Source organism: Arachis stenosperma, chromosome 6 (genome assembly GCF_014773155.1).
Source record: "Arachis stenosperma cultivar V10309 chromosome 6, arast.V10309.gnm1.PFL2, whole genome shotgun sequence".
Lineage (NCBI taxonomy): Eukaryota > Viridiplantae > Streptophyta > Magnoliopsida > Fabales > Fabaceae > Arachis > Arachis stenosperma.
The window spans coordinates 143,269,365-143,285,750 of record NC_080382.1 but is presented as its reverse complement, the minus strand read 5'-3'; the positions used below and the strand labels follow the sequence as shown (position 1 = coordinate 143,285,750).

Here is a 16,386-nt window from a genome sequence, read left to right as displayed (position 1 = left end):
ATTTTGATGTTACTAGACCCTTTATATACTATAGTCTTAAAACCTAATAATAATAAATGGTTTAGGGTTTCATCATATGTGAATGGACAAGCACCAAAAACGTAAGCATAGACAAATTCCTAAACCAAATTGGAAGTAGAGATAGAAGTTTGTGGAAAAAAATGGCCATGGGTTTGCATCATCATCATCATCAATCACTCAATTGGTGAAGACAAGGAGAAAAGGTTAGAAGGGTATAAGACAAAATAATTAAGATGGCTTGACTTGTTCTTCATATATAATAGTATAATAATTTATCAAGATTATATAAATAATTAAACAACTTGTGAATGATAATGCTTGGTGTGCAAGTGCACCATGTGTACCACCACCTCTTATGTGAAGTGGAATAAGATTCAAGTTTGGATGCACCAATTGTGAGTGCGGATTAGGATTTATTTTTTAAATAAAATAAATTAAATTCTATATTTACATATATATATAGTCACAATATATATATATATATATATATATATATATATATTAATACTTTTACACTCTATGTAAAAAAACACATGACGACCGAATTTAAGAATCATGCGAAGTGAAAAAATTACACGTCATCATTAACAACATCTAAAATCAAACTATTAGTATATTTTATTAATTTTTTAGTAGTAGCACTCAAAAGGAAGAAGAAAAAAACCAACAATTGAAGAATTGGAAAAGCCTGATAAATTAAATTTATCTTAGGTTAGGATTTAAATTTGGAAAAAGTATAAACTGCATAAAAATATTTTGAGATGGATGAAGGAAAAAATCAAATTTAGTGCGGAATTTAAAAGTAAAAATCCTTCGATTTTGTCACGGTGATTATTGACAGAACTCATCTCAAATTAACCACAAACAAATAAAATCGTCAAAAAATTTCACAAAATTTGACCACAGAAATATAAGACATTGCAAATAATTACCATGATCATATAAATTTACCACTAATTTTAGTTCGTGGGAATTTTTTCGTTGGTAACGTCCGTATTTCTGGTAGTGATTGGTCATAACTTACTTGCCTAACGTATGCTACATATATATGGGTCTCATAAAAATTCACATTTACTATGATGAAATGGATTTACAATTTTATATCCACTTTCGTGACTAGATGGTATATCGGTATTGTTATATGCATTAATTGAAAAATGGATCCTCTTAAGTCTCAATTGTTAAAAAAATTGAAAAAGTAAAGAATGATTTTTAATTTTTTTAAATATTTTTTTTAATTTTATTTATAAGATTAATAATAAAAGATCATATTTTACTTTCTCAATTATTAAAAAAAATTAAAAGAATTCATTTTCCACTAACGATTTTACTTTTGCTAATTGATAAAAAAAAAAAATAAATTCCTGAGTCAATATAATTAACCATTATTTGTCATTGTCCCCGTAGAATTTCTTAAATCGAATACAGCAACTATTTGGACCGTTTACTTGGAAAAAGAGAGAGGTAACAAAAACAGAATAAAGAAACGGGGTAGCTAGGAAAAAAAAAAAAAATGAAATGTTGTTACATGGATTATTTGATTGGCTCTAATGGAATAATTAGAGAACACATTAAAAAAAATGTTCATAGCAGTAGCAGGATAAAGAACGTATATAGTTAGGAACTTAATTGGCTTTTTATTCCCGTCTTTTTTTTCACCAATCATTTTCTTTACCTTATACAAACAATCATTTTCCCTACTTTACCGAAATGTCATCATAAAAAAAATCAACTAATCCAACTCGGAGAATATAATTATGAATATTTTTAGCACAATTTTTTTACATTTTCTTATTTGAATTTGAGATTACTTAGAATTTGACAAATTTATTAACCATTCAACTATCTTAATATTAATATTATAAAAAATATTGATCATTGTACCAAAACTGAATTAATAATTAAACTGGTGATCATGTCAACGAACTATAATTCAAATGGCATAACCTCTTCATACTCATTTAGAGGTTACAAGTATCATTGATCAAAATTGAATCCTTTATATTAAATTATTTATTTCATATTTTTGACAGATTTACCTTGAATTTAATCAAATTGATAAGATCTCTTGCACATTCAATTGATGAGTGATGAATTTAATCAAACTGAAAGGGAAACTATACAATTTTTTTTTATGGAAGGGAAACTATACATACATAGTCATTTTACATACATATATAACATAAAAAAAAATAAAAGAAAATAAAATTTCAACATGATGACATACATTACCCTAATTTTTGAAGTGCTTTAATTTCACATATTGCAAGAAAAAATATGCATATACTTCCTTATGTTATTAGGCCATGATGATGATGATGATACAAGAATATTATTACTACTATTAACCATAAAGGGGCTTTTGGTGCATCTCTTGTAAGCTTCCACAAAAGGATCTTCTAATTTCTTTTCCACCATCCTAAAAGAATTACTACTAATTCTAAGTGAATTAGGTTCACCCACTTTCATAATCTCACTTCTTCTTCTTCTTCTTGTGCCATATGATGAACATGGTGGAGGTTGAAACACTAACATATTATTATTATTATTATTATTACCCATTTTGCCCTTGTTTGACACTTTGGAGAGTCATGGCTTGTGTTCCCATGAAAAGGGCACATTTATAACACACCCTTCACAACAACAATAATAAACATCATGATCACTATACCTTCTAGTGCTTAAATTTGTGTGCTCCATTTTGGTGAATTCATTCCTATGCAAATGTATGAATATATAGGGGACCCTATGTCACCTTTTTCATGCTTAGTAACGGCTTATTCAAATTCTGTTAGAGGAGTTATTGCATGTAGAATTGTCTATCATATATCATATAATATTCATATTTAGGGTACTTGTTTTGACTAGTGGCTACAGATAATTAATTAAATTAAATGAAGAAATTTCTTTTTAAATATCTAAAATGTTTAAGTTTTTAATTGTATTTATTATTTTTAAAAAAATAACATTTTTAATCTTTGATATCCTTAAAAAAGTAAATATAATTAAGTATTTTGCTAGTAAAATTTTAAAAAATATTATGTATGTATATTTATAGGAGATATGTGAAATACCGTTGCATCTACTATAAGATGTGAATTTAATTAATTAACACGCAATTTATACACTAGGGGTGTAGATAAGTGGGGTGAAATCGGGTTTATCCTAACTTAGATTTAGCCATAAATATATATAGGGTCTATTTTTTAGACCCTAACCTGGTTTTAAATCCGATGAAACCTAAATATTTTCGAGTCATAATTATATCGAATCTAAATCGGACCTTTAAAGATTTAACAATAATTTATAAAAAAAAATTATTTATAAAGAAATTTATTTTCGATGCACTTATTTATAAAGAAGAAACTTGTTATCGAGAAGTTGATATCTATATTTGAACTTGAATTTGTCCATAAATTCTAATTTGATACTTCTTTGATCTTTTTTTCTAATTCAACAAGTGTGATTAAAAATAAATTAATAAACTTATAATTAATATAACATAATATTGGAATTAATTTAAAACATATATACCTTTTTTAGTTCCTTAGGTAGTGTTTGTTTTGAGGTACTGGGACGGAGACTGGAAGACTGTGACTCAATATCATGTTTGTTGGCTCAGAGATTGGTACTAAAATTTTAGTATCTATCTCTAAAATTTCAGTATTTCAATACTTCCAAAAAGTGGGGACACAGAGGAGTGAAATTTTTGGAAACAGAAAATGAAACTTTAATAACATTTTAGACCTAAAATACTCTTATTTTAATTAATTAATTTCAACTTTACCCTTTGTGCAAATTAAATTAGAGCTTCATTCTTATTTAAGTCTCTGTCTCTCACTTTATACCAAACACAATACTGAGATTTATTTCAGTTTCAGTCTTTTAGTCTCTGTCTCTCTTCCAAACGCTACCTAAATAATGATTGGGTTGAGTGAAGCCGGGTTTGCCTTGACCTGTACCCGATCCTAAATAATGACTGGGTCTATTTTTGAGATCCGAATTTAACTCTAGACCCGATAAAATCACATCAAATTAGTCTCTAAAATATTTGGGTTCGGGCCAAATCTTTGGACCGGACCATGTACACCCCTGTTACACACTCTAATTATAGTGTGAGTAAGCATGCACCATATCTTGAATATTACTTATAAACATATCACAAATTTATATATATAATGTTGGAAATATTGTAAGAACTCCGCTAAGGAGACAATGAGAAATCTTGACAATGTGTACAATGAACTGGTTTACTGACCTACAGTGGATAAAAAAAAAACACCCCCTAAATTCTAATAACAAAAAACTTTTACTCCCAATTTCTTTAAACCCTAGCAACGCTCTCCCTCAGCAGCCCCAACAGCGCCGTGACTCCCCCAATTAAAATAACCATTCGGTTACATACAAAACTGATCACTCCTGAAAATGTTAAGTCTGTATGCTTCAACCAAATCCAATAAACTAATAATTCAAATGCTCATTAAAACAACTATCTGCGTATCTACTACATTGAACATTCAGATTATTTTAATTATACTTACATAAATAACCATCCGCATTAGACATAAAAATAACCATCCGTCGACTTAGTGTAATGAACATCTGCATTAAAAAAAGAGACTCAAGAGTAGGATAATCAAGCGCAGGATAAGGGAGAGAAGAGCGCAGAGACCTGCAACTGCATAGGAGAGAACAACGGCAAGAACAACGTAGAGGTGACTGACGCGTCCGGTGGTGACAAAAACGTCGGTGCCAACCATGTCACCGACACCGAGGTCGTACCAGCGGAGAGTGCGGCGCATGTGAGAGCCGAATCGGGCGCGAAGGCAGGTCATCTCGTCGTAGGAGGTGGAAGACTGCGACGACACGGGTTGCAAAGCGAGAAGGAGTGTGAGGCTACGACGATGGTGATTTGGAGAAGAGGAGAGAGGGCTTTGCGGTGGCTGTGTGTTGGTGAAGCAAGAGCTGGCACGAAGACTCCTGTGCTCGGCGGAGGTCCTGGACTCGACGAAAAACAGGAGAAAGGCTCGGATGCGGGAAGGTGGCACAAAGAAGAGATGAAGAAAGGAGAAGCTCGCCGGTGGCTGTGGGGCCTGAAAGCGTGGACGGTGCTGATAGCGGGAGTGCTGGGAGCAATGATTGAGGTCTGGTGTCTGTAGCAACATGGTACTGGTGAGAGAAAAAGAGACTAAACGAAAAGGCAGTCACATCAGATGAAGAAAAAAAAAAGTCATTTTTAAAATTTACTTAACTGTTCCAAATCTTTATTTATTTTAAATTTTAAATTTGATAATTATTAAAAATTAATTAATTATTTATTATTTGATGTTAATTTTAATTTTATTCTTATTATACACCTTATACACTAAATTAATTAGCTTCCCATACTTTCTCACATTGTAAACATAGAAACGAGGCTTAGCTTTGATGTTAATGGAGGAGCGACAGCACTATGATATGCCACAAACTACGGGTAGCTAGAATCATATATCCACCTCTAAATTGATATTCATATCTTCTTTTAATATAACTTATTAATATTTGACTAAGATAGTTTTAAAATTTCCCTAAGGAGTTAAGGTAGGCTACTTATTATTACCTGCCAGATCAACCTTTTTTTATATTGAAAAAACATAAAATAAAATTAGTGCAATTTAGAGTCACATTTTATAAATTAATAAATTTTAATTTGTGCATAGGATCCCTTACTAATTCTCATAAGAAAACTTAATGTAATTTGCCCTAATGATAAAGTATGTAACAATTAATAGGGTTGTGTAGTTTCATTTGCTGTATCAAGGAACATTATCTACGATGATGATGATGTGAAATTTAATAATAGTATTTTATTTTTCTTAACTTGTAATATTGCCGTATAGTTATACCTAATGGTAAAAAGTCAATGCTGGAATTCTAGAGTTTATACACGCATAATATATGGTATGCCATAATTGTCAAGATGCAACTATTCTAGATAGTTTAATTTTATTCAAATTAAAAATAATTTTGTGTAGATAAATAATAATCATTTAATTTCAAGCTTTCTACGTCTTTTGTTGCTCCAATGGCCTTGAAAATATATGAGAGATTTTATTGGCTTTTGGGGTATGAATTAATTTTTTATTCTTAGATAAATTTGTGACTTAAGACAAAAAAAAAATCTTTAATTTTCGTCAATAATTTAAAAATCCGCGTTTCTTTTTGTCATAAAACCACTTTTTTTTTAATTTAAACTGACAAAAAATTAAAAGACACGTAACTAATTATATTTTTAATATATATCTTCACGCAAAGAATCTAATTTTGTATTTATCTAATTTTTTTGTATAAATTTATTTTTATTTATTTTATGATATTTTTTTATTTAAAAATAATGAAGTTCAAATTCTAAATTTTTCGATCACAAGAAATTTGATACTATATATCATAAAATTACTTCTCTTAAAAGCTTAAATTAATAAAAAAATACTTAAATAATAATTATATTTCTAACCATTAGTTTCTTCTTTTCTTTTGTTCACCAATTAATATGTGGTTTGATACTAATACAGTGATATAGTCAGCATCGATGGAAAAACTTTAGGTAAATTTGACACTTGAATGATCTACTAAAACTTTCATATTATTTATTAAAATAATTAATTATCACATAACAAGGATAGAAATTCAAGTTGCACTGATGGAATATGGGAAATTATTGTTGCTTATCAAATATGCTATTCTTATTTTATTTTCACAAGTTATGTTATATCAAACACAAAAATAACTAGTTAAATAATATTTCGTATTTTTTAACAAAGACTTAATTAAAAAAATTAATTTATCTAATATAAAAATTTAATTACAAATTTTTAAGCTAAAAAGACCTAATTACAAAGTTAGTGAAGTTATAAAAACCAACAAATTAATTAAGTTATATTAGTAAGTATTAACATACATATAATTTAAATTGATTTAGATTCAAATCATGACAGTGGGAACAAGTTAACTAAAATTACATTGTTTATATATTTTACACATAGAATAACGATCACTTGTTATAAACATTATTGTACTAAATTTTATAAAAGTTGAATATCATAAAACTATATTCTAATAAATATAATATCAAAAAATGATCCATAAAAAAATGTCAAATGAGTTTATATTAACACAAATTGGAAGAAGAATATAATTACAGTCATCACTCTATTGTTTAGATAAATAAAGAAAAATATTTTTTTTAATTATTTTCCCAATAATTTACTCAAACCAAAGAATATTGTACCATCTATTATTTTTATATTTTAATTCTAACGAAAGCTAGCGTGTAATGAAAAAGGGAGAAATGGAACTAGACTTAGACGCATGTCTTAGAATTCTTAAGAATATTTAATATTAATGGTTGGATGTTAGGTATAGATTGAGAAGCACAATGGAATTTTATGAGATTAAAAAATATCAACTTATATGTACAAGGACGAATATATTAATTATCTTTTAAAAAAAAGGATGAATATATTAATTAATTTTATTATGTAGTGTCATTATCTGTATCCCTAATTCACACCAACCGAATTAAGTTTCATTTTGGTCTTAAGATTGGCGAGTTGCACTGATTTAATCTTTTAGATTCCAATTACACTAAATTAGTCCCCAAATTTAAAAAAATGCACCACATTAGTCCTTAGCCTATTTTCCGTCACCGAAGTACTGAGGCTGTTAGTAACATGGCCAAATATTGCCACGCTAGACACTATGAAACAGCGTCATTTCTAATTTGGCACTAAAAAATCCATTTGAGCAACGTCGTTTGTATGTGATGGAAAACAAAACGTTTGTATATCCCTCTTTTGTTTCCACTCTTCGTCTTCAACTCCTTCATGAGTGACACAGTGAAACATAAGGAGAGAGACAAAAGAGAAATATACAAACGTTTTATTTTCCATCACATACAAACGGCGTTGTTCAAAGGAATTTTTTAGCGCCAAATTAGAAACGACACTGTTTCATAGTGTCCAACGTGGCAATATTTGGCCACGTCACTAACGGCATTAGTGCTCCGGTGATGAAAAATAGACTAAAGACTAACATGGTGCATTTTTTCGAATCTGCAAGACTAATTTAGTGTAATCAGAATCTGATAAATTAAATTAGTGCAACTCGTTAATCTCAAAGACTAAAATAGTACTTAATTCCACACCAACCAAATATATTGAGAAGATTGAAGCTGTGATACATATCGATTCCATTCCTATTTGTATTAAAAAGCATTAATTAAGCATGCTATACAACTAAAATATTAACAATTTATAGTGGCATCAACGAGATCTTTGATTCTGAAAACATTCTATTTTTTCAATTTATGATAAACTAAAAATGAAAGGGCTCATTAAATATTCATGTGAGATTCATGTGATTATATTTATAATAACATATTATTAAATAATACTAGTCATACCAATTTGTTATCATATATAATTCAGTTTCAGCACTCCTATCTTTTAGAATAGAAGAATTGTTTCCTTTAACTTAAAAAAAAAAAATCAGTTTTGGTAAATTTGTATAAACTTTATAATTAAATAGAGTAGTATATAATTAAAATTAATTTTCAAACAGAATAGCTTCTTATCAAAATTATTTTTCAGATTTTGGTGCGCTCAATATATGAAATTTTAACATAAACTAACCAACAACTATTTCAATTTGTGCTGGTCGGGTGGCCAACTCACTCGTTTGCTTAAGTAAGCATCGGGATTTGAATTCAGCTTTATATATGCAATAAGTAAATCCTTAAATAGAGCTTAAATTCGCAATAAATTAATTTTTACTTATCAAGTTAGAAAAAAAATGCTATTTGAACAAGATTTGCAGTGCTCACCGATATAAAATTTAAATTATTAAAAAAAATTTATTCAACAAACTTTTATTTGTTCGGACAGAACTAAACTTTTCTTTAAGAATAAAGGTATGATTTTTATTTTTTTATTTTTGGATAAGAGAGTAGGATGGACAGTCCCAATTATAGACATTACAATGTCAGAAACATTGATCCAATAGAAAATCCCTTTTCTTCGAGGACTTGAATGAAAAATCCTTTAGCTTTGGGTTATTATCATTTTGGATCATAACTCCTCATGACTATGGTTTAAGGTTTGGGAAGTCCTGAAGAATTGATGCCCAGAGTTTTTTTTTTTTGGTTTTTGGTCATAATGCCCAGAGTTATTTTAAAAGTCAAAGTAAACCCCAAAATGGCCAAGTCCAAAAACAAAACTAAAAACACCTACCCATAAAAATGGCCATGAAAACATCAAAAGTAATAACAATAATAATAAAAATGATTTGGGTTGGTAAGTGGTTAATTTAATCGTCTATTTAATTAAGTATCCGAAGTTTGAATTATATATTGTATATATATGTAGTAATTTGTTGGTCGTCTTTAAATAAAACTCAGATTTACGACGAATTAATTGTTGATATATCGAACTAGAAAATATCATGAACAATCCAAAAAAAATTTAATGTGTATAATCATTTTGTATTTTCATATGTATGTCTAGTGCTTGATTCGAAGATGACATTGTTTTGAAATTTTTTTTCTTTTGAATTCTTAGGAAATAAAATTACATATATCTAAAGGAGAATAAGTATGAATGAATATTCTCATCCTTATGTTATCATTTTCTTTATCACTTTCTTTTTTTATTAAGAATTGCATGACCAAATCACCTTTGGTTTTCTTACCATGGACCAATAATAATAGACGATGTCATATTATTTTTTTTTACCTTCTTGTGTTGTTTTATATTTTTATACTAACTTAATTAGAAGTTTAGAAATGTTCTTTCTAAACTAGTTTCGGTTTAATTCTTTTTTTCTGAATGTTCACTCCGTTTTTTATAAAAAAATATAACAATACACTTCTTTAATTTTGTCTTATTGGGGTAATATAAGAATCAAATTTGGTGATTAATTATTTTTCAATTAATATTGGTTAATTTTTTAAAATAAATTCTAAATCTCAAACCTTCTAAAAATTAAGTGTTAAAAAATAAATTTACAACGAAAAATGAACTAATATTAACTAATTAAAAATTAATTTTCGAATCCAAATGATCAATTTGAAAAGAAAAAAAAAATAAATTAGAACTCTCATGTCTACTTAAATTAAAAGAAAATTATATTCACGTATACTTCTCTTAACAATTAAATGAAAACATGGTTGAAAGGGACTCTAGTTTCTTGTTTTTATTTACTCTAGGGTAAAGTATTAAATTGATCTTTTATGTTTAGATTTAATCTTATTTTGGTTTCTAAAATTTAAAGTATCCTATTTAAATCCAAAATCCTTTTGTTTAGTTTCAATATAATCCTGCCATGAAGTCAATGTTAAATAATTAACGTCACCGTTCATCCAAACTTAAATGTTCTTTTCTTAAAAAGAAGTAAAAACTCTGAGAGGCACAGATTCAAGAGCGGATGCATCACTGCGAGTCACTGGCAAATGGAGAACATCTTCAAAAACTCGCTTTTTGCAGGAAAATTCACCGATGGCAACAAAGATAATGCCATCGTCACCTCCACCGCGGGAAACTCCACTCGACAACCGAAGAGTTTAATTATATAAATATTCTATATCTAAAAACTGAATTTCGTTAATTATTTAATATTAACTTCACTTCACGACAGGACTACATTAAAACTAAATAAATTTTTTTTAAATTCAAATAGAACACTTTAAACCTTAAAAATCAAAACAAGATTAAACATAAATATAAAAAAGACCAATTTAATACTTTACCCTTTTCTTTATTTTCAGTCCCTCTCATTTTTTTTTTGGTTAGTGCAGTCCCTCTCATTTTTTTTTTGGTTAGTGCTAACTTCTTCCAGCGGAGTACTTATATAACTCAAAATTAATATTTACTGCCATGTCATGCAATCAAAGTCCCCACCTTCAAAAAAAAAAAAATTCATCACCTTGAAAAAAAAATACCATATCCACACACTCCAACCATCATCATCATTTGCTGTTAAATACAACCAAACAAAATCACATTTAATAATTTAAAAAAAAAAAGAAAAAAGAACACATCTCATCCAACTTCTAAATTCTAATATTACCATATATTATATAAAAATAAATAAAAAACTTAATATTAATGTGAAGCATGAAGCAAACATCCACACACAGTACTTTGTGTTTACAAGAGATGATTTTACAAGATTGCCCCTCCTTTGTTGTTGTCTGCTGCCCTTGGACTACTCCCAGCACTGCTATTAGAGAGTGAACCAAATGCTGTTGTCTTTTGCAACACCCCAGTTGGTGATGACCCTATTGAAGGACTATTGTCCCACCCATCACTACTAATAAGGTTCAAAGATCCCTTATTATTATTGTTATTATTATTATTATTAAGGTTGAGAACCTCACCAAGTGGACCACCCATTGAACTCTCCCATGAAATTGGAATCCAATTTGGTTGTCTAACAATGTTGTTGTTGTTGTTGTTGACACCAATTCCAACTCCTAACCCCATTTGAATAGGGTCTACTAATTCCAATTCCAACTCCCTTGATGATGATACCCTTAAAGGTGAGAGTGTCACTTTCTCATTGGTTGGCATGAATTGATGATTTGGGATTGAGATTGACAATTGTGTTGACTCATCAATGAATTGCCTTAGGGAATTGTTTTGTGAATCATTGCTCTTATTATTGGAAGAAGGGTTAAGGAGTGAATCACAAGTCACAACTCCAAATTCATGGTGGTTGTTATGAATCATGAATGGGTTTTCCTTTGGTGGTAGCATTGGAAGTAGTGAACAACTCTCATTTGCATTATTGTTCTCTTTCTTCATAAACATCCTGCATTATAGGGTGTAACAAAAAAAATAAAAGACTTAAGTTTTAGTAATTAAGAACTTAAATTTAATTTTAATATATTATTAGCATAAAACAGTTTTACATAACATCTAATTATATAACGCTACATCAGCAAAAGTAATTTCCTTTCACATTGACCAATTGGATTTCTGTGTAAAATGTTTTATATTATTAGTAGCGTTAAAATTAAACTCTAAATAACATTGAATAATGCAGAGTTGAAAAGGCACACTTTAAACATATGGGTAAAGTAACAAACAAAAATTGACATGCCTTAAGACCATCTTTTTCTTTTAAGAAAAATTAAAAGCATATGAACCACCATGTCAAAATTGACTAGTCACTATCTGCCAAAAAAGATGAACAAGAAATACTAGATTCTTTGATTAGAAGATGAAACACATGCATAAGGAGGTAGGAATGAGTGCCAAGAGAATTTCTTAGTTGCTTCCAAATAAAGAAAAAGATGGTACTACATATAATGTGTGCAATTTAACACATCAATTATTATTGCATAATTAAAAAAGGATAGGAACATTAACGTCTCCCATTTTCACAACATTTTTAAAGTTAAATTGCACAAGACATCTTTTTCTTTTTTAAAAGTATACTCTAACCTAACTCGTCCTATGTTCACATAGCCGGTCTCAAGTCCGAAAAAACAAGGGTTGTTCGGTTTGTGCGACTGCCAACGTAAAACAATGTCACATCCTAATACATGGCCACGACGCAATGACGTCCTTGAAGCCATATTAGGCTGTGTTAAGCCTGCGACAGCCAACGTAAAACAAAGTCGCATCTCAAAGCACGGACATGATGCAATGACATCGGACCCCACCCCACTTAATGGAAAAAAGGTTTAATCTATGTCATTCATTGATTGACATGTCAACCATGTAATAATAATAAATTCACATTGCTGAAATGTCAAACAATGAATAACAAACACCTAGGAATACCTAAAACCTTTTTCTTGCCCTTTCTTTTAAAACCATGCAAGCTAAGAATTTCAATTATTATGTACGAATATGCTATAAACAAAAGAAGAAAAAATAAATTAGTAATTAGTGGCGCACCTGCTGATATTATTGGCAGCAGAAGCATCAGATGCAACAGGCTGCTGCTGCTGAATAACATTCTTGTGTTCATGGCAGTTTCCAAATGAAATAGTGTTGCTGTTGTTGTTGGAAGCAGTGTTCCCCACAATGGAGAATGAAGAACTTGAATTGTTGTTGTTAGGCAACAATAGCTTTGAGTTAGAAGTGGTGGTTGTGGTGGTGGTGGTGGTGGTGACGGCAGCAGCATGGCCTGATTGGCCTTCCACAGGCTTTCTTGAACGATGGCGGCCTCGGTTCATGTGACGCTCGCAGTACTTCTGGTCCACAACTGCGTCCCTCGAGCACCGCCATTTCTTCCCATCGGTTCTCCTGCACCGACCCGGCTCCGGATCGGTGCTGCTCGAGAATCCCAGATGGAAACCTCCCCATCCCACTGCAAAGAAATATTTCGTGTACTCATTTTATTTAAAACACAATATCTAGTGACAAGGTTTGTGTTAGTTAACACACTCACTAAACTTACACATAGTTGTTTTTATGTGAAATTGATAGCTGAAAACAGTTATCAATTTTTCATGAAAACAACTGTGTACGAGTCTCTACTATATAAACGAGTGAATTACCAAAATTACACCCTATTTGGATGCCTATGAAAATAACTTTAAAAAATGACAAGAAAAAGTGGTAGGAGATAATCAGAATTTATTATTTTTGGCCAACACTTAGTCATTAACTTAGTTTTTTTAGTCTAGTTTATTTGGTTTAGTAATCTAACAACATACTTTATACCGCTAACTGATGACTAAAAAACAATAAATTCTGATAATCCTATAACATTTCTCAATAAAAAAAAATGACCAATGTGAAATAGTTTTGATTTTGTTGACAAAAATGTGCCATGTATCGGCCTCTTCTGTCAACAAAAACAAAACTATTTAATGTTTTGGGATTATTTTCATCTACATCTAAATCTTAGAAATGAAGAAAAAGGAAAAGAAGAGAAAGATACTTACAAGTATTGGGTCTAAGAAGTGGATTAGGAAAGTTAGAGAATGGAGAAGTGGAATGAAGGGCTTTAGTGATTGGAATAAGAAGATGAGAAGGAACAGGAACATTTGCAGTGATATACTTGTAAATGAGTGCTTGGTGCTCCAGCTCCATCCACTGTGAGGGAGTGAATAATGCAGCTCCTACCACTCTTCCCACATTATTATTACTACTATTATTTCCCATCATCATCATTCCCCAATTACTGTTATTGTAACCTGTTTCATTATTCATCATTACTCAAAATTCATATAATATCTTATATTAAGAAAGTATTTGGTTTATCTAAAAAATTTTATGAATAAATTTATAAATAAAAATATTGATTTTGTTATGTACTTTTAGTGTAAAACGCATCTAATTATATATTATCACATCAATAAAAAGTTTAACTTAATCATTTAATATTTCAAAAATACTAAAAACACAACCATTTGATTGAATGGCCTTATAAAAGGATTATTTTGTGAATTTAATTTTCATAAAAAATTTATTCAAATAACTAATAGTATATTCTGACGTCAACAAAAATAACTAATTTTCAAACTCTTATTAAGTCATCATCCAAACGTATGAATCTCATTAAATAACCGTGTAAAATTACTATCAGTACATCAAAATTAATCACTTATTTCATTTCACAACTTAAAAGAAACATCAAAACAAATGCTGGCACAAGGTAGCATTTTAATTATTTATTAATTTTTTGATTATGCTACGTGTACAACAAAATCAGCCACAGTATAAAATACATGTTGAAATATAAATACACATTAAAAATAAATTAAACCACACATATATTTATACACAAATAGCTAATTTTAATATACAAATAGCATTTTTGATAACCGTTAAGGTCAACTTTTTTGGTTTGAGGAAGACATGGAAAAGAGGATTTTATAGTAAAGGAGTACAGAAGATAACATAAGGTAAAAGAGCCAATCAAATTATGTAGCTTTGTTTTTCTTTTTCATGCTCCCTATCTTAATAGCTTCAATAAGCTTCTCTCATATGTTCTTTTTTTTTCCCTTTTTCTCCTTTGGTATACTCTAGGTTTTAGTGCAAAATTTTGGTTACATCCCTCACCCTAAAACAGGAACAAGGAATATAATTTCTTTGGAAGAATTTCTTTTTTATTTATTTATTTATTTTATTCTTGACAAGACTTCAGAAAAACATGGCATATCTCAAATATATTTTTTTCCATGAAAAGACCTTCCACACAGGTACTGTAGGATGACCATCAACAAAAAAAAAAACACAAATTTTTTTACTAGATTACAAAAAAAAAAGAACCATTTTCAAGAAAAATACCAAACATCCAAATCAAACTCATTAACCTACAAATTACAAATCCAAATCCAACCATCCATAAACCCCCAAAAAAATTCAAATAAAAATAACCCATTATTAGAAATGACTTAATGATTAAAGATATTTGAGTAATATGCATGAGTAACAACAAAAAGACCTCAAATAAAAGAAATATTAATAAATAAATATACCTGCATTATTATTTATGTTGTAACTAGAGAAAGGGTGATAAGAAGTGTGCAATGTAGCATTTGAGGAAGCCTTTTCCACAATCAAAGTCTCTGACTTTGGTGTTGGTGTTGTTGAGAAACTCAGCATCTTCTCTTCTCCTTCTTGTTTGAAGAGAGCAATGGCAACATTGTCATTTCCATTATTATTATTATTATTATTATTATTATTAGATCTCAACAACACATTACAACAAGAGCTATTGTTGTTGTTCCTCTGATGATTCTGAAAAAACAACATTCCCTTTGATGTTGTTGTGATGACATCATCATCATCATCACCACTAGTAATATTAACCTTTGACAGTTTTGCCCCTCTTCTATTATTATGATCATTATTACTCACCTCCTCTTCAGATCTTTGATGCTTAAGGAACCCAGATCCAAATGGAACAAACCCAGCTTCTGAACCCACCAACCCATCAAAACCCACCACACCAAGATCCATATAACACCACAAATTAATACAACTATAAATATAACTATTCAAAAAAAAAAAGACTTAAACTATATAGGAGAAAAATTAAAATGATGCATCTTGTTCTTTAGTTGGAACAACAACAATAACGAGAATAAAAGTACACAATGTCCCTTGAAAGGAACATATTATAAATGGGGGGAATAGAGAAAGAGAGAGAGAGAAGAGAAGATAGATATGCTACTAGTTTTTGTGACACCTTTAAAGCTACTTAGCTGAAACTAGAAACCGGAATGGTTTTGTTCTTTGCCAAGGATAAAATAATTGGAGATAGAGATAGAGATAGAGATAGAGATAGAAAGAGAAATTTAAAGTATATATAATATGATGGAAGAAGAAGCTTATGACTAGACATGGTATATATCTCTCGCACATACTA

General features: G+C 29.6%; 1 protein-coding gene across 1 annotated transcript; it reads right to left on the bottom strand.

Moving 5' to 3' along the window:
- Nucleotides 1-11,115: 11,115 nt before the first annotated feature.
- LOC130935403 (growth-regulating factor 7-like) lies at nucleotides 11,116-15,994 on the bottom strand. Its single transcript, XM_057865133.1, has 4 exons — nucleotides 15,494-15,994; nucleotides 13,955-14,206; nucleotides 12,960-13,374; nucleotides 11,116-11,865 (listed from the first exon to the last, which is right to left on the bottom strand). The coding sequence occupies exons 1-4, from the start codon at nucleotides 15,975-15,977 to the stop codon at nucleotides 11,217-11,219; spliced, it is 1,800 nt and encodes a 599-aa protein (XP_057721116.1). The 5' UTR covers nucleotides 15,978-15,994; the 3' UTR covers nucleotides 11,116-11,216.
- Between the last annotated feature and the right edge of the window lie 392 nt (nucleotides 15,995-16,386).